This window comes from Tursiops truncatus, chromosome 20, assembly GCF_011762595.2.
Source record: "Tursiops truncatus isolate mTurTru1 chromosome 20, mTurTru1.mat.Y, whole genome shotgun sequence".
NCBI classification, from domain to species: domain Eukaryota; kingdom Metazoa; phylum Chordata; class Mammalia; order Artiodactyla; family Delphinidae; genus Tursiops; species Tursiops truncatus.
The window spans coordinates 11,005,259-11,030,372 of record NC_047053.1 but is presented as its reverse complement, the minus strand read 5'-3'; the positions used below and the strand labels follow the sequence as shown (position 1 = coordinate 11,030,372).

The 25,114-nt window shown below is 57.6% G+C and overlaps 2 protein-coding genes across 7 annotated transcripts in view; both read left to right on the top strand.

Moving 5' to 3' along the window:
- The window catches only part of SPNS3 (SPNS lysolipid transporter 3, sphingosine-1-phosphate (putative)), an 81,577-nt gene extending 69,874 nt beyond the window's left edge, over positions 1 to 11,703 (top strand). For both annotated transcript variants that reach the window (XM_073797995.1, XM_073797994.1), the window contains 3 exons: positions 5,950 to 6,015; positions 10,102 to 10,219; positions 10,598 to 11,703. The gene's annotated coding sequence lies outside the window, so the exon portion shown is untranslated. The remainder of the gene's footprint in view (positions 1 to 5,949; positions 6,016 to 10,101; positions 10,220 to 10,597) is intronic.
- SPNS2 (SPNS lysolipid transporter 2, sphingosine-1-phosphate) overlaps positions 1 to 25,114 on the top strand; it is a 35,271-nt gene that overhangs the window by 8,395 nt on the left and 1,762 nt on the right. The window contains exons 2-12 of one of the 5 annotated variants that reach the window (XM_033847384.2): positions 5,950 to 6,015; positions 13,873 to 14,009; positions 19,100 to 19,251; positions 19,475 to 19,541; positions 20,855 to 20,997; positions 21,299 to 21,451; positions 21,570 to 21,759; positions 22,086 to 22,151; positions 23,953 to 24,051; positions 24,132 to 24,295; positions 24,715 to 24,761. In XM_033847384.2, coding sequence (XP_033703275.1) covers positions 5,950 to 6,015; positions 13,873 to 14,009; positions 19,100 to 19,251; positions 19,475 to 19,541; positions 20,855 to 20,997; positions 21,299 to 21,451; positions 21,570 to 21,759; positions 22,086 to 22,151; positions 23,953 to 24,051; positions 24,132 to 24,295; positions 24,715 to 24,757 — 1,280 coding nt within the window. In that variant the 3' untranslated portion in view covers positions 24,758 to 24,761. The other 4 variants (XM_073797992.1, XM_073797991.1, XM_033847385.2 and 1 more) reach the window with 4 other exon arrangements.

The following is a 25,114-nucleotide window of genomic DNA, read 5'->3' as shown; positions in this document are numbered from 1 at the left end:
TCGCTCCAAGAAGGACCAGCCAATGGCAGGCATCACCTATCCCTTCAGATCCCTAGGCTCTGTCTTTCCAGCCATCTGCCCCCATTTTGGAGAAAAGAACGCTGAAGTGGGAATTCCCATCTGGGAACTGGTCACAGCCGGGGCTCTTGCCCCATGATGAGCTTGGTGATCTATGATAACGTTTGTAACATTTATTGACTACCTACTATGTGCCAGGCACCATTCTAAGCATTTTACATGGATCAACCCATGTAAACCTCACAACAACCATGTAAAGCAGATCTTAAAATTAATGCTTGTTACAGAAGAGGAAACTGGCACAGAGAGTTTAAGTAACTTGCCTAAGGTCACAAAGCAGGGAAGGTGGAGAAGCCAGGATTTGAACCCCGATGGTCTGGCTCTGGAGCCCATGCTCTTGGAAATTCAGCTATGCTGTCTGCTGCTCTGACAGAGGTAGGGTAAACACGGGGTGATGATGACTGTGTTTGGGGAGTGAACGTGGGCACCAGGTGGCCTGCCCTGGATGACAGGGCAGAAAGAGACCTCAGGATCATGTCCCAACCTTGCATCTGAGGCTGCTCTGAACTGGGGGGGTCCTGAGGTCAGTGTGGGTTCCTTCTTACACCTTGGCCTTTTTGAGGACTCTGTGATGTCAGCAGGTTGGGTTCTGGACCTGGCTCCTCTAGGGGCTATTGAAGGACCAGCAGTGATGGGGGATCACTGTATCTGTGACCAACTAGATGGGTGAGTCGGGCCAGGTTCCATCCAGCTCTGGGGGTGCCTTCAAAGTTATAGGCACCTTCTCAACAAGAGCCCCAAAGGAGGGAGTTGGCGGGGGGGGGGGGCACCCTGATAGACATGACCTCGGATCTGGGCCCTGGATGAGGTGGATCTTAGCAGGTGGAGATGAACAGTCCAGGAAGAGGGCATGACTGTAGTCAAGGCTTGGAGGCCTCTGGGCCATGATATGTGAGTCACAGGGGCTTCAGACCAGCCAGGCCAGTGGTTTCCAATCACCTGGGCAGCGAGTTAATGGATTCCTGGCTCTGGCTTCTAGACAGGGTGATTGTGCAGACCTGGAGCACGGAGGCCTCAGATGCTAGAAGTCTGGGCTTAATTTGGGTGGCAATAGGGAGCCACTAAGCTCTACTGGGCAGCCACCCTCAATGACCTAATTTGGTTACACTCTCAGAACAGTGTCTGGCATGTAGTAAGCACTCAGTACACGTTAACACCCATATTATTGTTGTTGTTAGCAGTAGTATTACTGAACCAGGGACCTGGGCCAATGGATTTTGAAGACCTCATGGGTGACTCTGGGCCCTAGCCAGAGTTGATAACCACTGTGCCACGGCCTTAGCTCCTTGAGTCCAGAGATTGTCTTGTGGTCTCTGAAACCCCAGCCCAGGACTTAATAGGAAGTTGATAAGTGCTTGTGTGATCAGGTTGCAGGAGGAATGCTGGATGGGCTAGTAGGGGCTGGAGGCAGGGAGTCCAGGGAGGAGGCAGTTGGAGAAGGAGAGAGAGAATCATTGGGGCTCATTCATGGGAGACAAGGGGGATGTCATGGTCCACTCCCAGGTGTCTGGTCTGGGGAGTGGACCAGGTAGGTGATGGAGCCGTGGAATCGGGGTCCAGGTGGCTGGGATGCTGAGAGATGATAGAGCCTGTGGGGTTGAGCCACCAGAAGGCAGTTGGCTTCAGGGGGGATGGAGATGAGGACATCGAGTTGGGGAGGGGTGAGAACTCTTTTAAGAACTTCAGCTGTGGGAATTCCCAGGCGGTCCAGTGGTTAGGACTCAGTGCTTTCACTGACATGGCCTGGGTTCAATCCCTGGTCAGGGAACTAAAAAAAAAAAAAAAAAAGACCTTCAGCTGTGAAGGGGGGAGAGAGAAAGAGTGGCTGGCAGGGGAGATGAGGCCGGACCGTTTTTACCACCAGGGTGAGAGAGGGGCGAGCACGTTTGTGCGCTGATGTGCAGGAGACGAGTGAGGGAGATGCTGACAGCACAGCTCAAGCAGCGGCCGACCCGGGCCAGCTTCCCGGGAGGCAGGAGGGGCAGTTGGCCTTGGACAAGAGGAGAGCCCCTTGGAGGCTTGAGAGGGGTGTAATTAGGGTCAATGGGTAAGAAAATTCAGGTGCTCCTGCTTTTCCAGAATGTTTTCTTGGCTCAGGGAGGAGGACCCTGTGGGCAGAGGACGATGTGGCTGTGGATTTGGGGTGACTGCCTGGAGAGGCCTGGATCGGGAGCTGTGGCCATGGGACAGGGGGGCGCTGCGGGTGTGGTGGGAGCCCCGCCTTGCCCGCCCTGGGCTGTTGGGGCTGATGGAGTGGGCGTGGTCTGAGCTGGAGGAGGCTCTGCTCCTGGGCGTGAGGCCCGTCCTTGACCCGCTAAACCTCAGCCTCCAGGAAAGAGACTAAAAATAAGGCTGTGGTGAGGAAGGGAGGCGGGGTGTGGGTCCAAGCTTGCCTGGAGCCCAGAGGAAAATCTGAGACAACGGTCCGGGCTGCTGTGACACACGCTCCCCGTGCCAGTGGCCAGTGGGATCTCACTCTCCTGCAGCCATGGCCCTTGGCAGGCCTTGAAGAGGGAAAACAACCGAGAAAGGCTCAGGCAGGGCCTGACCTAGGGTCTTACGGCCTGTACGAGGCCCTGTTCCCTGGAAGGGTTTCTCTGGCCTTCTGCCTGGAGCTCAGGCCTTGGACCCAAGACTGGGTTGCCGGGGGGTACAGGGGTGGGGACATCCAAAGCTGCCTGCGCCTTGGGGTCTAGACTGCTCAGGAGTTCCCAGGGACCCTGGATGCCCATCTGGGTATGGTGAAATATTCCTCCCCCTTACGAGGAACTCTGTTCAGTAGAGGAAGTCAAGGAAGGCTTCCTGGGACTTCCCTGGCGGTCCAGTGGTTGGGACTTAGCCTTCCAATGCAGGGGGTTTGGGTTGGATGCCTGGTCAGGGAGCTGGGATCCCACATGCTGCAGGGCCAAGGACCCAAAGTATGGAACAGAGGCAGTGTTGTAGCAAGTTCAATGAAGACTTTGAAAATGGTCCACATCAAAAAAAAATCTTAAAAAAAAAAAAAAGGAAGGCTTCCTGGAGGCAGAGGCAAATACTGGACCTTAAAGTCATGGGTAGGGGAGTGCGTCCAGTCAGATAGCTAGGATGTGCCTTGGGGAGGAAGCAAGAGTGTTTTGATTTGCTGTGGACACATGCCGCCTTTATGATGACCACTTTGATATGGTCTCCCTCCCAGAAAGTGGGCCTGCGGTTGCTGCAGATCCGCGCCCTCCTCTGGGCCGTGCGTGGGGACCCAGAGTGCAGGGCCCAGGGGGAGTTTTACCCTCCTACCGTCTCCTGACTCTATCCATCCTTCCGTCTACCCAATGCCTAAATTGTGATGGTCTCTGTCCTGGGTTCCGGAGATGACTTGCCATGGTCCCAGCTCTCAGGGGGCTCATGATCAGGGGGGTGAGGCAGGCCCCCGCCCATCACCTATGCATCCACGGCACAAACAGTCACTGTGTGCCGGACCCCGGGCTGGGGGGCAAGAGTGAACCACGCAGAGGCTGTGTGGCAGAAAAACAAGCTTTGGTTTTTGATAATAGACCCGGTTTCAAATCTCACCCCTGACATCTCATGTGCTGCATGACACGTTATTTCATTTCTTGGAGCCTCAGTTTCCTCATATGTAAAATGGGGATGATAGTCATAGCTAAGCCTGGGTAGCAGGGAGCCTCACACAGTACCTGGAACTTAGCAGGAACCAGCAGCTAGTGGCTCTTTGCTCCTGGCCACAGTGGATCCAAGGAGCTCATATCCGTGTCCCTCTGTCATCTCTGTAGATCAAACTAATCCTGGTGTGACAAGTGTTAAAACAAGGATGGACAGGGGAGCGTGGGGGCAACTAGCTTATGGAGGGTGGTGGGAGGGGGAGAAATTAGGGAAGACTTCCCGGAAGAGGAGGCATCTAAACTAGTCTTGAAGGTATGGCAAGAATTAGCTCAGCCAACAAAATTGCACCAGGGTAAGAAGAGGGAGCGTGTGTAGTCAGGGGCCCATGAGTAGTTTGGGGTGGCTAGGGTATGGGGTGCGGGGTGGTGTCCTGAGAAGTGAGTCTGGAGGGTGGGGTTGGCGGGGGTGAACCTGCAGCCCCACGGCCTGCTGAAGGCAGGGGAGCCGCAGGTGACGGTGATTCTGCAGGAGAGGGATGTGATCGGATCAGGAGACTATAGAGGCCCTGGCTCAGGTCTGGGAGTGGGCTGTGAGGCCGGGAGGTGAGCGTGGGTGGCTCCCCAAGGTCGGGCCCAGCCATGCCACCCACCGAGCCTGATCGAACTCAGGGCCTCTGAGGCTGGGTCGGGGCACCTCGGAGATCCCACTTGGTGGACCTGCCATCCGCAGGCCCAGGACCGGCCCCTGGTTTCCGCCTTCAAGGTAAAGTCCCAGCCGCCCTGGTTAGTAAGTCATTAGTTGGGTCTCACACAGCCTCTTCATTATGGGTAATTATGGTGAATCCACTCTGGGTATTAACAAGGAGGAGACCAGCTGCTCTTGGCTGTCAGGCTGCTAGAACAGGAAATCCCTCAGCATCCCATGCCTGGGTCTTGGGTGGGGGGACAGTGGCTTCTTCCCCAGCCCCAGCCACTGGACGGGACCCTCATACTGTGTTTGGAGATTCCACTTTCACCCGTTTCCCTGTGGTGTGACTTTGAACATGTGGCTTACCCTTCTGTGCCTCAGTTTCCTCATCTATCCAGTGAGATGATAGTACCAGCCTCATAGGGTTGTGTGAGGGTTAAACTAATGAAGCACTTAATGCTCAATAATATGAACCATCATCATTTTAAATGCTGACGTCATCATCACCATTGCGTCGAATAGTTCTGGGAGTCCCCCGAAGGCAGGGTCCTGGTCCCTTCCTCTGTCCCCTACATGGGGAGCTCCTGAGACAGGCCCTGTCTCCTTTCTCCCCTCTTTCTTCTCAGTGCAGACGTGCAGTGGTCAGGGGGACTCTGGCCTGTGGCCCAGCCTCCTGCTGTCCTCAGATAAGCTGAGGCAGGGGCCCTGGGAGCTGTGGGGCTGGGGGTTGGGCTTACCCGGGAGCCCTGGTTGAGGGCTGCACGAGGTCAGAGGGGGCTGGGCAGTTGCTGGCCTCTATACAACCCCGGCTGGGTCTGTCCACAGCTGTCGATCGTTTCTAGTTGTTCTGGTTGCCGCCCCCCTTTGATGTAAAAAGCCCTAACGAGCGCAGAGGTGGCTGGGAGTTGGGAGAAGGGCAGACATGGCCTCAAGGGCTCCCCTTCCGCCAGGAAAGCAGGCCCGGAGCCCCGTCTGCTTCCCTCTGCCTCTGGGCTCCTGCATCAGAAAATTGGGAGTCCTGGTTATTGTCCCGAGGACAGCTGGGGGAGCACATGTTTGTGCACACGTGCAGGTGAGCGGGTGTGTGTGTTGCCTGTGAGCCCTCTCCGCCCTCTCCTCGGCCAGGGGGCTTCTCCTGCAGCTTTCAGCGGCTGCCCACCCACTCTCCGGGCTGTGGGCTTTGTGGTCTCCTCTGACGGCAGGGTCCACGTCTGGGGTCCCAGCACTTAGTCTGGGGCTGAGCTGCAGATGGGCCAGAGGCCCAGGCTGGTAGGAGGCTTGGCTGCCCCGCTGGGCCGCGTAACCATGGAGGAGCCTCACCTGTCTGCGCCTTGGACCCCACACTGGCCGAGTGAGGGGATGTGGTCCTGTCCCCAGTGTGAGCACCTCAGGGTAGAAGCTTGGCCTCCAAGGTTTCTGGTGGCCTGGCTAAACTCGGCAGGGTGGGGTTCTGTAGATGGGGCCAGGCTGGGCCCTGCAAGGTGGAAAGGGGGCTGGGCTGGGGCTGAGGGTCGCCTAGGTGGGGTGTGCGAATGGGGGCACCCAGGCGTCAGGCGTCGCCAGTAAGCACCCTCTGTCTTCTCCTCCCAGGTGTCCTTCTGGACATCCAGCAGCACTTTGGGGTCAAGGACCGAGGCGCCGGCTTGCTGCAGTCAGGTGAGGTCCCTCTCCCGCCCTGGCCCCCCTCCTGCTTTCTAATACCTGGTGGGGATTCCCTGCCTGTCTCTTCCCTGGTCCTGACTCACTGGAAAGGGCGTGAGTTTTGTGTCCAAATCCCACTGTTGCCTCTCACAAAAGGCACCACTTCCCCCAGCCTCTGCTTCTATTCTTGTGAAACAAAGCAAATAACACCTGCCCTGAGGGCCTGTGGGTGAGATACAGGAATGCAGGCAACCTGGGAGTCACCTCTCAGATGCCCAAACAGGAAACTCCAGCTGGTCAGCCCCAGAGCCTCTCGCAGGCCCAGGGCAGGAGCCTGAGAACCTGGGTCCCAGACTAGACCTGGGCTTGAGGTTCTCGGCCCCTCACCCCCCGGGGTCCAGCCTTGGGACTGGTGGGGAGGCAGGGCCCGAGCCCCCCTGGGCCAGGGCAGTATGGCAGGTGATTAAGCAGCTATTCCAGCCTCTGCCCCTCCCTCCAGGGTCCATGTCAACCTCGTGACTGCCCTGCCTGCTGTGTAGCCCTGTAGGACCTGAGCTCTTGGCCCTCCACTGGCTGCGGCCCTGCCGGCTGTGCCCTCTGCAGGACCCTCAGGCCTGGGCAGAGCCAGTATTTCATCCCAGGGCTGGTTCTGACTCGGCCTTGACTTTGCCGTTTCCCCTTGGTCCTGGAGTCCATCTGGCCGTGAGGCCCAGTTAGATGTGGCTGCGAAGGTGCATGGTCTGCATTCCACTCTGGGAACCCCGTCCCCTCCCGGGCTCTCCTGGGAGGGAGGGGCAGAGAGGCTGGCTCTGTCCAGGAACCTGCCTGACCTGTCTGGGTGGCATTCCACCACGCACTGTGCCAGGCCTCCACAGCCTCCTTGAGCCACAGCCATTCAGCTAGGCTCAGTGCCCATCCTCATTTCCTAGATGGGGCCTCTGGGGCTCAGAGAGGGGAGATGAAAGCTCCAGGGTTCAGCCCGAATACATGAGAATTAACCGAGCTGGGACTATAGGGCAAGGCTGTGTCGTCCAGTTCCTCCTAAGGGCGCCCAGGCCTCTGCCGCTGCAGACATCACCTCCACCCGGAATGTGAGCCCAAGCCCCTCTGCTGGCTCGGCCCCCCCCCCCCGCCCCCCTTGCTTGGCCTCCCTGGCTAGGTCAGAGCAAGTCCTCCTGACCCGGGGCCTGGGACAGGTTCCTCTAGCCTCCTGGGCTCCGTGCAATGCAGTGACCAGCACTTACAGCTGGAGAGACAGAGTTGAAGCCGGATGGGAGTGTGGGAGGGATCAGGCTGCCGAGCTGGTGAGGGAAGGGCAGGAGGGAGCCTAGCTGCCCATCGCCCTGCTCCGTGGCCCCTGAGTCACTGGGGACCCAGCCCGAGCCTCATCCCCCTCCTGCTCTGGCCTCCTCCATTCAACTCTCACTGATGGAGGTCAGGGCCAGTGTAGCCACCCAGGGAGCGGGTTGGGAGGGCTGCGAGGGTCCTAGCGCTGCCTCAATTATGTCCCAGGCTGTGTCCTTCTTATCCCTGGCGACCTGGCCGGAGGGGGATAAGTCATCCACAGCATCATCTTGTTTCTTCCTCCTACAAGCCCCCTTTGCTCAGCTTCACTTTCAAATGAAGGACAGAGGTCAAGAGAGGGGAAATGACTTGTTTAAGGTCTCATGGTGAGAGAGTAGCAGGCCTGACACTGGGACTTCCTCTTGGCTTGGGTTGGGGGCACAGATGGCCGCTGGATTGGTGAGGCTTATCCCAGGTATCTGAGTGTCTGGCATCTCAGCGTTCTCGGGGTGGGTGCCTCTGGGCCATGGTGAGAGTTCCCAGTACTCTCCGAGACCCTCTAGTCATTACTCTGCGGCCCTCACCCTCCCACCTACCCTGGGCACAGCTGGAATGGCTCCCCAGAATGTCCTTGCCTCTCTGGCCAACTGAGCCAAGAAGCCAGGTGGGCTAGACCAGGATGTGACCCAATGGGCTACCAGGCAGGTCACCTAATTGGCCTCGGGCCCATGCACCTGGCTCTTCCCTGATAGGGTCAGAGCCAGGTGTTGCTGCTTGCCCAGATCAAAGGGCCAGGGCTGACAGCTGGGGTGCCTGCTTATTTGTGGGCACCAGGAGCTGCTGGGCCAGGAGACAGGGTCGGGGGGTGGGGCGTGGGGTGGCTGAGAGTTCGGCCTGGGCCTGCCCCTGCTGTTTCCCCTCGGGACCAACTCAGGGCTGGGGTTCGTGGCATCACGAGGAAGTGTCAGGATTGGGAGGCGGGGGCAGGGGGAGAGTGGGGACAGAGGAAGAGCCAGCTCAGACTGAAACCAGACGGCGCCTTTGCTTTGGGACCAAGTCTCCTTCTGACCTTTCTCCCTCCTCACTTTGGCCAGCCTTGCAATATCCTCCCGCTTCGACAGAGACTCAGGTTCTGAAGGCAGAGCTGGGCAGCCCCCGTGGCTCTCCCCGCAGGACCCTCCTGTTAGAAGGGAGGCCCGAGAATCTCCCTCCCTGAGGCCTCAGTGGCCAACCTAGGGTTTATATTCTGAGCAGAGTCTGAAGGAGGAGTGGTTCCCATTCCTCCCGTAGGGGCTCTGAGTCTGGTGGGCTTCTGGGTACCGATGGTGCCGGCTGTTCTGGGTCCTCCCCATCAGCCCGCCGGCCTGGGCCTCCATCCTCCCCATCCTGTGGGCAGGGAGGGTGCTCGGGCAGGGCCTGACCCCACCCACCCCATGCCTACCGGAGCACCCTCCCTGCCCACAGGATGTGGAGGATGGCGAGTCTCCTCCAAATAACCAGTTGGCCAGATCCGGACTTTGTAAAAATAGACCTGGTTCAGCCCAGGCTGAGGTGGGGCTGGGCATGTGCTCTAAGGCCACAGTCTGGGGGCTCAGGGCTCCCCCAGCGCAGACCTCACCCGCTGCTGCTCCAGGGCCACCTTCTCAGCAGCTCCGTGGGTTCGGAGTGCAGGTGGTCCGGGGGCTGCCTGCAGGGGCGCAGAACCCTCAGTGGGAGTCGTTTCAAGCTTTGGGTGCCGGCCTCCTCGGCAGGCCCACGGGAGAAGGCCTCCAACCAGCACCATGAGAGGTGGGTGGCGCCTTAGGGATGCTGCCCGATCCCTGTCTCCTTGATGACCTCCTGCCGGCCCTGTGAGGAGGGGCGCATCACCCGTCTTGCAGAGGAGGGAGTGAGGCTCAGCCCCAGCTTCTCCGGGTGAGCCAGGGGCTCTGACTCCTCCCCCTCGGCCCTCCGCGGCCCTGCCCCCTGCCCTGGCTCCCTGCCAGCGGCTCCATTGTCCCAGACCTGTGGGCTCAGCACACGTGAGCTGACGGAGGGCTTCCCCACACCCCGACCACAGGATGTCCTCGTGCCGGGAAAGCCGGCCCTGCCGAGACCAGGGGTGGGGCAGCCAGTCTGCCCAGAAAGCTCTCCTCAACCAGACAAAGACTGTGGGCTTGTGGGTGCTGAGCCCAGGAAGCTTCTAGGCCGGGCTGGTCTTTATTTTCAGCAGGGCTTCCCGCTGGCTGGAGAAGGGTCTGCGCCCCCATCTGGGACATGGGTCACCTGCCCAGGCCTTTGCCTGTGCTGTTGCTGCTGCTGCTGCTTCTTTTTTTAAAATTAATTATTTGGCTGCGTTGGGTCTTCATTGCTGCGCGCGGGCGTTCTCTAGTTACAGCGAGTGGCAGCTACCCTTTGTTGCTGTGCGCGGGCTTCTCATTGCAGTGGCTTCTCTTGTTGCGGAGCACGGGCTCTAGGCGTGCAGGCTCAGTAGTTCTGGCTCGTGGGCTCTAGAGTGCAGGCTCAGTAGTTGTGGCGCACGGGCTTAGTTGCTCTGTGGCATGTGGGATCTTCCCGGACCAGGGCTCGAACCTGTGTCCCCTGCATTGGCAGGTGGATTCTTAACCACCACGCCACCAGGGAAGCCCCTGTGCTGTTCCTTCTGCCAGGAATTTATTTCCCTCCAGGCCCTACCTAGTTGTGTTCAGGCCTCTCTGCTGGCTGGTGACAACCCTGAGGGCCGGGAGAGGCCCTTTCTCTTGGCTCCCCAGAGCAGAAGGGAGGGCTGGAAAGATGGATTGTGTCTCCCTACTGACCTTGGATTCCCTTGTCCCCAAGGGGAAGGCCCTGAGAGACAAGAGAGTCCAGGGTCGGGAGGGTTGCTGTGTCATCTTGGGCAAGTTCTTCCACCTTCCAGTGGCCCCAGCTGTACAATGGGACAGACGGTAAAACTCAGGTTGGCACTTGGTGACCTTTGGCGGGACAGGGGTGGGGATGGGGTGTGGCTGCCCCAGCAGGAGTCCATCTGAAGTCCCAGGTGCCTCTGCCCACCCAGAAGAGCAGGCGGAAAGCACTAGGGGGGCTGCCTTCCGGTTCTGCTGTGGACAGGAGGATAGGGATGGACCAGGATGGCTGACATCTGGCTCACCTCCTCCAGCCCCTCTGCACCCACCCAGTGGGGGCTTGGGCAGCGCTCCTCCTTGAAGGGGGAGAACAGTGTGCTGTGGATCTCCACTGCCCTCTAACTAACACCAAACCTGGAACTAGGGGTTAGGGCCCGATCTCCCTCAGTGGTCTCCTTTCCCACTGCTTCCTCTCTCTATCACCTTCCCAGCCTACAGCCTCATGCGTCTTCCTGCTGTCCCCGACACACCCTGAACTTTCTCTGACCTTTGGAACATCAGCTGGGATCTTCTGCCTTCCCAGCCTGGCCACCTGTGGTGTGATTTAGAGCAAGGACTCTGGAGTCAAACTGGGGTATAAATTCTGGCTTGGCCACACACGAGCTGTATGATGTCACTACTTTTAGCCTCTACCGTTTCCTCCGTAAGATGAAGGTAATAGGGAGAATCAAATGAGATCATCTGTGCTTATGGCCAGGGCACATCCATGAACGGTAACTGCAGTTATTACTAACAATAAGCATTATGCCTCATTAACCATTATACAGTCTTATAAGATTTGTAATTTGTATTTTAGTATACTTGATTTTAAGTAGTATCATCAGGGTGAACTCCTATGCAGCCTTCAGTGCCCTGCTCTGCCATCACTGCCTCTATGAAGCCTCCCTTCATTGTCTTGGTAGGATTTGGCCCTCCTTGCTGGTTCCCTGGCATTTTAACTCTTTAAACTGGGCAACCCATGGACAGGGTCTGCTTCTTGGCCAGACAGGGGGGCAACTCCTATTCTGATTCTTTCTGTCCACTCCTCACCTAATACAGACAGGCATAGAGGCAACAATTCTTCCTTCTCCCCTAACATGTGTAAGTCCTGATGAGACTGAAATCTCTTTCCAGCCCATATCCTGGTCTGATCTCAGGCAGGTCCTGGGAGACAGACCCAGCAGGAAAAATTCTTTTTCTAGATAAGAGGAAATAATTCCTACCTTGACTGATCTAAACAAGGGCCCAGTGTTGACCAAGAGCTGACCCACTCTGGGCATGGGCAGGACGTGGCATTAAGCACCTTACACGCATTGTCTCATCCAGTGCTCAGAGCAAGCAGGGAGTTGCTATTTTTATCTTTATTTTACAGATGAGGAAGTCGGCGTGCTGGAGGTGGCTTAGCTTCATGAGAGTTGATTGTTAAGTTTTCAGGAATTGAGTGAGCTGGTTGTTAAGCACAACCGTTATTACAAACTGAATTATATAAACTTACAATTACGCAACATCACAGCATAGCACAGGGAGATGGGCTCGGTGCTTCGCGATGACCTAGAGGGGTGGGATAGGGAGGGTGGGAGGGAGGCTCAAGAGGGAGGGGATGTGGGGACACGTGTACGCACATGGCTGATTCGCTTTGTTGTGCAACAGAAACTAACACAGTATTGTGAAGCAATTATACAGTTATACTTTGTATAATTATACTCCAAAGAGCTATTAAAAAGAAAAACCCAAAGGTAATAAACATTCAGAATTCATCACCCCCTAATTATTTTGCTACCTTTCACTATTGTCTACGTTCTTAAGGTTATTTATGTCTGTTGGATCTAGGTGGTAGAAATACTCTATGTACAACTCTGTGACTGCATCTCTCTTCCCAACTCTGATTAGTGACATCACCTTTGGTAGCTTGAAATCAGGCCATGGTGGAAGTATGTGCACCATGAAAATGGGCAAACACTACACATCAGGGCTCCCCCCCACCCCGCCTCATTTTTGGAGAGCCAGTTGCTAAACATTTATCAGCACACCACTGGATTGAGGGACAGAGAGGTTGTGACCTTCCCAAGGTCACCCAGCTGGGAAGGAATAGAGCTGAATTCAAGACCAGGCACTGCGTCTCTGGTGCCCAGATTCGTGCACCTCTCTGCTGATTCTGCTCGAGGCCCCAGTCACACAGTTGGGATTAAAAGATTGCCCCCCACACCCATACACGCTCACCATCCTGCTCCCTGGGTTAAGTGAGGGACAGTCGCGCTGCACCAGCCCAGCCTGCTCTCACCTCATTGCCTCCTTCCTCCCCTCCCTCTGTCTCTCCTCCTAGGGGCTCAGGTCTGTGAGGGAACAGCCAGACCCTGTGAATGTTTAGCTTGGCCGGCCACCTTATCTGCCCACCCGGCCTTTGTCTGGCCATCTGCCCGTCAGCTGTGGGATTGCCTTCCAGGAGGAGGAATCAGGGGCTGCCTCACCGCATGACCTAGCGACTACCCTGCGTTGCTGGACTCTTTATCCCCCCTGAGACCTCGAAGGCCCCTCCCATACTGGTAGTGTCATCCCCACAGGGTCCTCTGAGACTCTGCTGCTCTATTGTTCTGGAAGAACAAAACCAGGTCACATCACTCCTCTGCTCAGCATCCTCTGGTGTTTTCCTTTCTCACCCGTAGAAGCCACAGTCACCACAGTGAGCCACAAGGCCCTACCCCGTCTGGCCTTTTCCCCAGGGTCCCTCTGCTCCAGCCACTCTGGTCTATTTGTTGTTCCACAAATATGCTAAGCACATTCCTGCCCCAGGGCCTTTGCACTTGCTGTTCTCAACCCAATATTTGCATGATTTGTCTCCTCCTCTCCTCCAGGTCTTTGCTGAAATGTCACCTCTGACCTTTCTATTTAAAATGTTAACATCTGTTTTCTTTTTCTCACACACTTTTCCTATCTCCTGTTTCTGCCCTTTTTCCCTCCTTAGAATGTGTCACCCCTTGACATACTATATTTTTTATTTCATTGTTTCTCACGAGAATGAAAACTGCAAGAGTCTAGGAATTTTGGTCTTTGTTGAATGGATGAATGAATGAGTGAATGAATGAACAAATGAATGACAATGTTTCCAAATGTCAGGAAAGTCTCTGCAGTCTGCTGGGAGTGAGGGTGGCTGTGTGATCTGGCAGGTATGAGACTGGGGGTTCCAGGTCCAGTTCTGCCCCGATTTGCTGTGTGACCTTGGGTAGGTCCCTTTCCCTCTCTGAACCTTTTTTTCAAGTATAATAAGGAGAGTAGCATGGCAAAGTATAAGGAACACTGGCTCTGGAGTCAGACGGGGTCAAATCCCCACTGGGACATTTACTATTGGTGGGGCCTTAGGCAAGTCACTTCTCTCTGAGTGTCTCCCCATCTGTGAGGTGGGATGGGGGTCAGAAAGATACACAAGGTGCTGTGTGGTGAGCCCCTGGCACCTGACAAGTAGAAAATGTTCAGTGAATAATCTTTACTCTTTTAAAAAGTATCCGAAGGGCTCATCTGCCACTGGGCGTTGAAGAGGATGGAGTCGTGGAGTCTCCTACCCCAGAGGGCCTGTCCTACCTCCCCTGGGCCCAGATCTGGCCGAGGTTGCCCCTCTCGGGCAGCGGCTGCTTCCTCAGCAGGCGCCTGGCCTCTCGCTGGGTGGTCTGGGCGGCTGGGCTCAGCCATGAGACCCCTGTGCCACAACCGCGGCTCTCCTCTCCCCACGCAGCATTCATCTGCAGCTTCATGGTGGCTGCCCCCATCTTTGGCTACCTGGGTGACCGCTTCAACAGGAAAGTGATCCTCAGCTGCGGGATTTTCTTCTGGTCGGCTGTCACGTTCTCCAGCTCCTTCATCCCGCAGCAGGTGAGGCCTGCCCGGGCCTTCCACCCGGCATTCCTGCTCATCCTCTCCGTGTGTCCTGGTTCCTCCAGCGGGTGGCAAGTCTGATTGACCTATCCTAGTCTAGACTGGGGTTCCAGCCCGTTGGGTCCAAGTATGGTGGGATGAGGGGGGTCTTTGGGTACTTCTATACACTGGCCCTACTGATTGGGCTTTCCCCGTGCTGGCCTTGAACTGAGGGACTCACAGCCCTGTGTGTCATCCTGACTCTCTCTGAGCTGCTTCTGATTTGGGGAGGATGCAAGGATCAGGGGGGCAAGTCTGGCCAAGGAGTCAGGGCCCTTGGGTTCTAGTTCTGGCTCTGCTGTCATCTTGCTGTGTGACCCTAGATGCGTCACTACCCTTCTCTAGGCCTCACACAGTTTGCTCTTTGTCCGACCATCAGCCAGCTCCTTGGGTCAAAGTCCTAGGGAGACAAACATTAGTTCAGTGTCAGGAAGATCTTTCTTTCTGTTTTTTTTTTTTTTTTGGCCACAATGTGCAGCTTGTGGGATGTTAGTTCCCCAACCAGGGATTGAACCCAGGCCCTCAGCAATGAGAGTGTGGAGTCCTAGCCACCGGACTGCCAGGGAATTCCCAGGAAGGAAGATGTTTCTTACTTGGCTCTCACAGTTCTGGATTTGAATATCCCAATTCTGTGGCCCACTCAGCTTTGTGATCTGGAGAAACTTCTCTGAGCCTCAGTTTCCTCATCTTTAATTGGGGATAATACTTCTTAGTATGAAGGGTGGTTGTGAGAAATAATTGAACTCATGAATGTCCAGACCCTGACACATGGCAGGTTTCAACAAATCATTATTTCTGTTCTTTCTTCCAATGAGGAGATATGTTGCTCTGAGAGGTAGTGAGTGTCCCGTCACTAGGGGTCTTTAAGCAGAGGATGGACAATCACATGATGGCTACTATAGAGGGAGATAGAGGAAGAAGGGGACGGACTTCCCTGGTGGCGCAGTGGATGAGAATCCGCCTGCCAATGCAGGGGACACAGGTTCGAGCCCTGGTCCAGGAAGATCCCACATGCCGCAGAGCAACTAAGCCCGTGCGCCACAACTACTGAGCCTGCACTCTAGAGCCCGCGAGCCAGAACTACTGAGCCTGCATGCCACAACTACTGAAGCCTGCGCGCCTAGAGCCCGTGCTCCGCAACAAGAGAAGCCACCACAATGAGAAACCTGCGCACTGTAATGAAGAGTAGGCCCCGCTCGCTGCAACTAGAGAAAGCCTGCATGCAGCAATGAAGACCCAAAGCAGCCAAAAATAAATAAAATTAAATCTTAAAAAAAAAAAGAAGGGGAGAAGACCAGGATTTGCCTTCAGGGAGTGTTCAGCCTAGGGGACAAAGGAGGAGACCCTGGCCTTGGGAGCATCCAGGCCTGGGGATGGGAAGATGTGACAGGAGCTCCCATGTTCAGAGCCTTCAAGATGAGCAAAGTGCTGAAAGTCCTCACTGAAGAGAGAGCAGTCTCTGACATCCATGTGGTCAGGGAAGACTTCCTGGAGGAGGAGGCAGTTGAGCTGCGCAGGCAAGACAGGGAGGTTAGGCCTTTTGGTGAAGATAGCACAGGCAGAGGGAGCAGCCCCATGGAGGCAGAAATGGTGGAGTGTGTTGGTAGATTGAGGAGGAGAGTGCTTTGGCTGGAAAGGAAGGCAGGGACCAGGTCATGGAGAGCCTTGAATGCCAGGTTGGAAGGCCTGAGCTTTCTCCTGAGGGAAGTGCTGGACCCTGGAAGAGTCTGAAGAAGGGCAATAGTGAGTCAGATTTACACTGATCGAGAGGAGGTTGGAGGTGAGGGCAGAGAGAACTGGCAGGTTTGGGGGATACAAGTTTGCTTCATGGGGCAGCTTCATAGCAAAGGGTCAGGCCAGGTAATAAGCTCCAGGCCTAGGACTTCCCTGGTGGCGTAGTGGTTAAGAATCCACCTGCCAATGCAGGGGACACAGGTTTGAGCCCTGGTCTGGGAAGATCCCACATGCCACGGAGCAACTAAGCCCGTGCGCCACAACTACTGAGCCTGTGCTCTAGAGCCCACGAGCCACAACTACTGAACCTGTGAGCCACAGCTACTGAAGCCCGTGCACCTAGAGCCCGTGCTCTTCAAAAAGAGAAGCCACCGCAATGAGAAGCCCGTGCACCACAACGAAGAGTAGCCCCTGCTAGCCGCAACTAGAGAAAGCCCGCGTGCAGCAATGAAGACCCAATGCAGCTAAAAATAAATTTAAAAAAAACCCCAAAAAATCCCAGGCCTAGAACGTCAGGTAGAGCCTGATGGCCACAGTCAAAAATGGGGACTGGACCAGAAGAAGCTTCTGGACCCCCTCTGGCTCTTGTTCTGCCCCTGATCAGGCTCCTCCTCATCTGACCTCTGGGGCTGCTTCTGGGGTTAACCAGTGAGTACAGGACCACGATGTCAAGGCTGGGCCCCACTCTGGGTGTGCGGAAGGAAGGGAGAGATGGGGAGAGAAGATGAGCAGAGGCAGAGAGAGAAACGGATCACTCCCAATTAATCCATGAGTTCACTGCAGTCACAATCTGAGTCCCGTGGGGGTTTTTGGTGGACCTTGGCAATGTGATTCTGAAGTAAATCTGGCAGAGAAAGTGCCCAGGAACAGCCAAGAACATTGTGAAAACAACAATGAAAGGGCTCTTGTCCTATCAGTTATCAAAACACGGCTATTCTAATGAAAACAGCAGAGGGATAAACTAAGAGATCAAGGAAACAGAGTCCTCCTTTCTATGGGAATTGAGTGGAGGATGGAAGTTGCATCTCAAATAAATGGTTTTGGGAGTATTGACTCTCCATCTGGATGGAAGATAAAGTATGGTCTGTATTTCTAACCATACTTCAAAATAAATCCCAGCTAGGTGAAAGTAAAGTAAAAAGCAAACCATAAAGGTCTAGAACTATAATTCAACAAGAAAAAGACAAACAACCCGGTAGAAAAAATGGGCAAAGGATAGTGACAGGCACGTCCAGGGGAAGATCCCCCAACAGGCAACATATGTAGGAAGAGACGGTTCTCGGCTTCTTGAGTAATCAGGGCACTGCAAATTAAAGCAACAATGAGTTACCGTTTCACACCCATCAGATTGGCGGCAATTAAAAAGGCTGACAATACCAAGTGTTATTCAAGCTACTAGTGGGAGTGTAAATTGGTAGAGCCTCTTTGGAGAGCAAAGTGGGGCAGGATTTTGTAAAATTCTGTGTACACTGCACAGCCCAGCCTTCTACTTGGGGGTATATGCCGAAGGGAGAAGCTCCAACTCGTGGACACAAAGTGACAGGTTTACGTAAGGATGTTTGCTGCAAGTTTTGTAATAGAAAAAAAAGACAGAAACTAAATGACCTCGACTTGGGGGACGCCCAGGTAGAATGGGGTGTATTCATACTGTGAGCTTCTTAGCAGCAAATGAATGAACTAGATCTATATTAACCAGCTGAAATGGGTTTCCAAAAGATGAGGGAAAAAAATCAAGTTGTGGGACAAGACGCATGGAATGCTTTTTTTTTTTTTTTAGTATTTATTTTACTTTTGGCTGTGTCGGGTCTTAGCTGCGGCACGCATGATCTTCGTTGCGGCACGTGGGCTGCTGTCTAGTTGTGGCTCGCGTGCTCGGTAGTTGCGGCATGGGGGCTCCCAGTCCCCCAACTAGGGACCGAACCCGCGTCCCCTGCACTGGAAGGTGGATTCTCAACCACCGGACCAGCAGGGAAGTCCCAGGGATGGTCTTTTTATGTTTATTGTGTGAAAGCACACAGGGGACACTAAATGTTGTTCCTTGGTACGTGTATGTGCAGGCAAAGGTAGAGAGGAAGTCGTGACAAATGCACAAGATAGCCAGTTCCTGGGGGAGGAGTGGGGATCTATGGGATCCCTTGTCAAAGAGGTCTTATCTGCCTGCTCTTGTACGGAGGAGAATAAGGAAATCACTCCCATTTTCTTTCTCTTTCTAAAATATAACAAACATAAAAGAATATTGTGTATCATTCTGGGATGGACTAGCCCTTCTTGAGCAAGATGTGAAATCCAGAAGCCGTTAAGGGAAAATCAACAGCTTGGACAGCATCAAATTAACCAACACAAAATAAAGCTTCTGTATGATGAAACTCCCCACAAACAAAGTGGAAAGAAAGATGATGGAAAATATTTGTGACCTATCTAATAAACCTCAATTCCCATGATATAGAAAACGCTAACAGAAACCAATACGAGAAAGACAAAGAACCCAACAGAAAAATAGGCAAAGGCTGTGGGCTGCTGCTTCTCCGGGACAGAAGCCCAGGCAAGGGGCCAGGAGAAGGAAGACTCAGAGATGGAGGGTGAGAGAGCGAATGAACTATGGAAACGAGAGGCACAGACATGGATGGCAGGACCAGCGGCACAGAGAGAGGGCCGGGAAAGAGATGTGCAGAGACAGGGAGACCTGGAGGAGGGCTGGATGTGGGCAATGCTGGCCGGATGGGTGGTCGGGGTGGGGCCGGGGAAAAATGACCAGGCTTGGTTCTCAGGCCCTGGGCAGCTGGGGGGATGGAGGGGCTGGGTCCACATCAAAGGGGTAGAACCACTGGCAGCTGGCACGGCCCCACCCTTCCCATGTAGCTGGGCTTTGCTCTTTGATGTGTGCATGGGGGAGGGGCACTGAGCCCACTGGGCTGCCCTGCCCACTCCCCATTTACACTGCGTCCTCAGTGCTGCTAGGGTCAGCCCAGCTGCCTGGTCAGGCAAGATGGGGCCAGAACCCAGGGAGGAAGTCTCCCAATGAGTCAGGGTGGCAGTGGAGACACAGGCTTACGCCCCCCGCCAAACCTACAACTCTCAGCCCCTGAAAGTCCAGCTCCATCCGAGCACTGGGCCAGCTAGACCCAGTCCGACCCACTATTCAGAGGCAGGAACTGAGGCCCAGAGTGGCCTGGGGTGTAGTCGTTGCTGAGGCAGGGGTTGGGCTCCACCCTCTCTCCTGGGCCCTGCCGCGGGTAGGGAGCAAAGCGGGGAGCGGGGATGCGCAGGCAGGGGAGCAGGCGGGCCCCCCCACCGCTCTCCGCCCCTCCCCACAGGACTTCTGGCTGCTGGTCCTGTCCCGCGGGCTGGTGGGCATCGGTGAGGCCAGCTACTCCACCATCGCGCCCACCATCATCGGCGACCTCTTCACCAAGAACACGCGCACACTCATGCTGTCTGTCTTCTACTTCGCCATCCCTCTGGGCAGGTGAGGATCCGGGCCAGGTCCCTTCGGGTTTCTCACCACTCCCTCTCCCTGGAGTTTGGCCCTCTGTGACCTAAACACATGGGCAGGCAGCCTTGAGAAGCGCCTGGACCAGCTCCCTGGCTGGCTGGGTGGGGGCGGGGGCTGGTGGCCTCCTAGACTGGTGAGCATCCCCTGCCCCCGACGCCCTGCCCATCCCTGCCTGACCGTCCCATCCTCTCTGCAGCGGCCTGGGCTATATCACCGGCTCCAGCGTGAAGCAGGCGGCCGGAGACTGGCACTGGGCCTTGCGGGTAAGGACACCCCCAGACCAGCCGTTGCCCAGGGTCGCCCAGAGATTCAGGGACAGAGCCTCAGCCGCCAGGCTCCCCACCTCGCGGGCCTAGGCTCTTCTCCTTCAGTTCACTTGGAGGTGTGAAGGGTGCCAGACTCGCCCCACTCAGGGGCCCCAGTCTGTGAGGACGAAGGAAATTCCACGTTCACGGCAGCACTTCCTGCTGTGGCCTGTGCTGGGGCGGGGCTGAGGCGAGACCCCTGTGTGAGGGCCCCGGGGTCTGGAACCACTTCCTGTCCTGCAGGAGGACTCGGCACAAGTCTGCCAAGGCCCCCGGACAGTGCAATCAGAGGAAACAGAGATCCCCAGTCTTGTGAAGGAGAGGAAGCTTAAGACAAAGTGTTTTTTCCTCAAAAGCAGGAAGGAAGCAGCCTCCGTGGAATTTTTTCATGGGGGGCGGCGAATGGAGAGGAACTCCCCAGACCATGGGCTCCCAGGCCTGGTGGGGATGGGTACAGATTTCCCGGTTCTCAGGAGCTGGTGGAGGGACTGGTATATTGGAATCCAGACTCCCGAGATGTGCCCTTTCCATCCGGAGAGAGGCCTGGGGCGTTGGAGATTCTGTTCTCGACACTGGGCAGGATGCAGGGAAGACCCAAAGGGGCTCCTGAGCCTCTGTTCTCCTGGAACCCACACGGGCCCCTCCCAAACCATAAGCTACATGCGCAGCCAGTCCCTTCTCAGTGCCCCCCCCCCCCCACCAGGGTGAGGAGCTGGCCCGGGAAGGTTTTCCAGACCCAGGGAGGCGGGCAGGAGCTGGTATCTGGCTCCCTGTCCCCAGGAACTCTCCTCTCCCAGTCATCATTCCATATGTCCGCCCACCTACCTTCCTTTTGTTCCATCGATCACCCATCATCCATCACTCGTCACCCATCACCTAGCCACTCATCCGTCCTCCTGTCCTTCCATGTGTTAATTCATCCACCCAGCAATCTATCCATCCAACCATCCATCTGTCCATCCATCTCTCTGACTATTCAGCCATCTGGCCTCCCTCCTCCATCCATCTGACCATCCCTCCCTCCCTTTCACTTTCCGTCCTCTCTCCCATCCGGCCCCTGGGCGGCACAGCCCATTTTGAGCCCCCAAGCCCCATATGCTAGCCTCAGCCCCAGCGGCTTTGCCCAGTCAGGAAGGCCGGGCAGATACCAGCCCAGAGGAGGAGCCCGGGGCCCAGAGAAGGCGTGGCTGGCCTGCTCCCCCTTCCAGGTGCAGCAGAGACAAAGACGCCTGAGCCCTGGTGTCCTGACTTGGTGCACCCTGACCCACCAGGTGTCCCCCATCCTGGGCATGATCACAGGAACGCTCATCCTCGTCCTGGTCCCGGCCACTAGGAGAGGCCACGCTGACCAGCTCGGGGGGCAGCTCAAGGCCCGGACGTCATGGCTCCGAGACATGAAGGCCCTGATCCGCAAGTGAGTGCTGTGGGAGGGGTCCAGTGGGAAGAGGGAGGGAGGGGCGCCGAGAGGAGAGGACCCCGACTTGCAGGCTGGCCCACAGAGCCTGCTTGGCCAGACTCCTGTCCACAGTGCTGGGGCTACGCGTGTTTACGATCCCTGAAGCCGGAGCCCTCAGCCCCAGAGCCCGTAGGCGAGGCATTTGAGGCCTTCTGTTCCTGGGGGAAGGAGGGAGGAAAGCCTGCCTCCTGGGCCCGACCCTGCCAGCTGCGGGGATGCTGGCCCCCCGCTCAGTGTTGCTGCCCCGGCCTCTCCCCAGCCGCAGCTACGTCTTCTCCTCCCTGGCCACGTCTGCCGTGTCCTTCGCCACAGGGGCCCTGGGCATGTGGATCCCGCTCTACCTGCACCGCGCCCAAGTCGTGCAGAAGGCGGCGGAGACGTGCAGCAGCCCGCCCTGTGCGGCCAAGGACAGGTGCGGCCAGGCGGGCTCAGTGGGCGGGCGGGGATGGCGGCGGGGTGAGGGAGGCCGCCGGCCCCTCTACCCCAGCCCTGCCCTCTAACCCGCGCTGCACCGTCCTCTGTCTCCGCAGCCTCATCTTCGGGGCCATCACCTGCTTTACGGGTTTTCTCGGGGTGGTCACGGGCGCAGGAGCCACACGCTGGTGCCGCCTGCGGACTCAGCGGGCTGACCCGCTGGTGTGCGCTGTGGGTATGCTGGGCTCCGCCATCTTCATCTGCCTCATCTTCGTGGCGGCCAAGAGTAGCATCGTGGGGGCCTATGTGAGTGCGGTGGGAGTGCCAGGGTGGCCGGGGAGCTGGGCTCTGGAGGAGGAAATGCAGTCGGACTTGGGGCAGGGGGTGGGACCCCCCACGGGGAGGCTCCCCCACGGGGAGGCTTCAGTCCTCAGTCTGCCCCTGCTCTGTCCAGGGCTGTGGGCCTGGCTTGAAGCCTGTAGCTAATCTACAAATTCCCCGGCGCCTGACCGCCAGGAGCCGGGGCAAAGGCTTCTGGGGGCTCCCGGCCAGCAGTCAGGGTGCAGGGAGCAGCCTGGGGCCAGTGGCGGGTAGAGCGCCCCCTGATGGTTGCTCTGGTCTCTCCCGGGCAGATCTGCATTTTTGTAGGGGAGACGCTGCTGTTTTCTAACTGGGCCATCACAGCGGACATCCTCATGGTGAGGCAGGCCGAGGTTGCCTCGTGCTGACTGGGGCCTCTCAACCTCTCGGGGCAGATGGGGAGGGTGGGTGAAGGGGTGGGAGAGCCGGCTGGGCTTGTGAGGGGAGAGAGGGGATCAGAGATTTGGGGGTCTGCATCGGGGCAGGGCCTGGAATCAGAGGGTTGAGCAGGCAGAAGGGCAGGATGTGGGGACTGGGTGCGGAGGGCGATGTCTGGAGGCTCAGGTTTGTGGCCGGGAGGCTGGCAGTGCCAGGCTGGCACCAGAGTGGTGCTGTCTGCCAGGGCTCCACCCTCAGGGTCTGAGCTCCCGTGGACTCTGCCCTCCCGGCTCAGCCCGGGTTCCAGGCGCGCCTGCCCGAGTGCCCGTGGCTGGGTCGGGCAGACAGAGGCCGTCTTCACGGGGCCAACAATGGGCTCCAGACCAGGCGGCCAGGGACAAAGAGCCATCTGAGCGGCGGGCGGCAGGGGCTCGTGTCCTTGGGCGGGGATGGGAGCAGCCTGGGAGGAAGCAGGAGGGGGCTGTGGCCTCGAGAACAAGCGGCAGTCTGGGACGGGGGTGGTGGAGGGGGGGCTGGCTGGTCCTGTCCTCAGTGATCCTCCAAGTCAGGGCCGGGAGAGAACCGGGAGAAGGGTATGCAGGGGACCGGCGGCGGCGGGGAGGGTGGGAGGTGCCAGGGTGGGCCCTGGGGGCAGGGGGGGAAGGACTCCTCATGGGGCCACCTTCAGCACACTTGGGGTTTGGTGCCAGGATGTGGGTCAGCCTAGGAGATCAGTCTGCCTGGGCATGAGGGCCCCTGGCTAGCTCCCCTCCAGGAAGCCTGCCTGGCCCCGCCCGAGCTTCCCTGTGTACGTGCTTCACCCGGGGTGGTCTCTCTCCAACACCGCCCCCCCTCACCCAGTCCCTGGCTAAAGGTGTGGTGGGCGGGAGGTCTGACTCAGCTCAGTGCCAGGCGGGGATCACTGCACACGCGGGAGCGAAGGTTAGAGTGAGTTTGCCTGAATCAAGTACCCTTGGCGGTAGGCAGGACCCCCTCCTCTGCCCCCAGCCCCAGGGGCAGCCCCAGATGCTGACAGGGTTTGGGCCCCAGGGAAATCGTGTCCCATTTTATTAAGTGTCACAGCCAAGTGACTAATTATTCCTGGAAATGGGGCCACGCAATCCAGGTCTCCCCTCCCCCCCAGTAACTGGGTGCCCGGGGGGCACTGGCTGCTCTCAGACTGTCCACGAAGGCTGGGGCTCTGACTAGATGAGGAAGCTGAGCTCGGGGGCAGGGGGCTGCCACCAGCCCCTCTGTCTGACCTTGGCCCGCCCAGCTTTGGAGCTGCAGCCCCTGTGGGTCAGGGCCTGCTTGGGCTGGTGGGGGTTCTGGGGGCCCAGCAGCTCTGGCAGTCCGTGCTGGGGGTAAAAGTGGAGGCTCTTCTAGGCAGGGTCCTGCTTCCCCACCATCACCCATCCCAGCCAGCCCAGGCCTTGGCAGGTCCCCACGGAGGCGAGACCAAGATGGGTCTTTAGCTTGTGGGGAGGTGAGGGCAAGGTTGAGGCCAGGGTTCTGGTCCCAGGGTTGCCACATGTGATCCCGGTGCACTTGGCTCCCTGCCAAAGGCCAAGTGCAGATGCTAAGGCAGCCTGGTCTCAGAAGCTGGGGAGGAGGGGGTGAGGGCCCAGGAGAGCAAGTCGAGACACCAGGGCAGGAGCGAGTCTGAGGCCACGGGAGCTTGAGAAGTGTTGTGACCCCTGGGCTGAGGCCAGGGGGGCACAGCCGACTCTGCTGGCCTCTGACCTGCTGCCTCTTGCCCAGTATGTGGTCATCCCCACCAGACGGGCCACCGCCGTTGCCCTGCAGAGCTTCACCTCCCACCTGCTGGGGGATGCCGGAAGCCCCTACCTCATCGGCTTTGTGAGTACTGGGGGTGGGGGTGGGGGGGGTGCAGGGCTCTGGAAGGTGGCCCCGCCCTAACATGCACCCCCATCCCACAGATCTCCGACCTGATCCGCCAGAGCACCAAGGACTCCCCGCTCTGGGAGTTCCTGAGCCTGGGCTATGCCCTCATGCTCTGCCCCTTCGTCGTGGTCCTGGGTGGCATGTTCTTCTTGGCCACCGCACTCTTCTTCCTCAGCGACCGCGCCAAGGCTGAGCAGCAGTGAGTGCGGGGGTGAGGATGGGCTTGGAGCGGGTGGGTCAGCTGGCTGACAAGGTCCCCGCCTCCACGCCTCCCCGATGCTGCCTCCAGCACAAGAGGGGGCCCAGGGTGGCCCCGGGGCGTTTGTGGTGGTTCTAGGTGGGTTTTTCCCTGGAATGAATGTTTTTCAGAATTGGGGGTCTGGCCCTGCTTTTCTCTTTTTCTGACTTCTTTCTCCTCTCTTTACTCCTCTTTCTCTCTCTCTCTCCCTCCCTCTCTCCTCTCCCCACTCCTGGGCTCTCCCACCTCCCCCTGGGGCTGACGAGGTCCCTGCCCAGCACATCCGGTCCGCCGGCCCCCGCGATGCGATGCGCCAGAGCAGTGCCCGGGCCAGGCCCCCGCTGATCTGCCACCTTGACCCCCGCCCGTCTCTCCCCCAGGGTGAACCAGCTGGTGATGCCGTGTGCATCTGTGAAAGTCTGAGGCAGTGAGTGTGGGTCCGGGGGGCTGGGGGTGAGACTCCTTGCAGGAGGGCAGAGGCAGGGTTAGTGGAGGGGGAGTACGCAGCTCGCCGTGGAAGGGTGTTCTGGAAGCAGGAGCAGCTCCTGCGTCACTCCTGCCTGAGCACATCCCAACCCTGATGAAATGTTGCCCGAATTGACCAGTGGACCCATGGGAGGGGGGCAGCTCCCCCTTCCTTCCTCAGAAGGGCTAGGGGCATAGGTCAGGGTGGGGACTGGCCAGGAACTCCCTGCTCGGTTCTGGACTCTGTCCTCCCGAATCCTCCTAGAGGTGCCAGGGCCTGACTCCTCCTTGGACCTTCCTCTGGGCCTGGCCTCT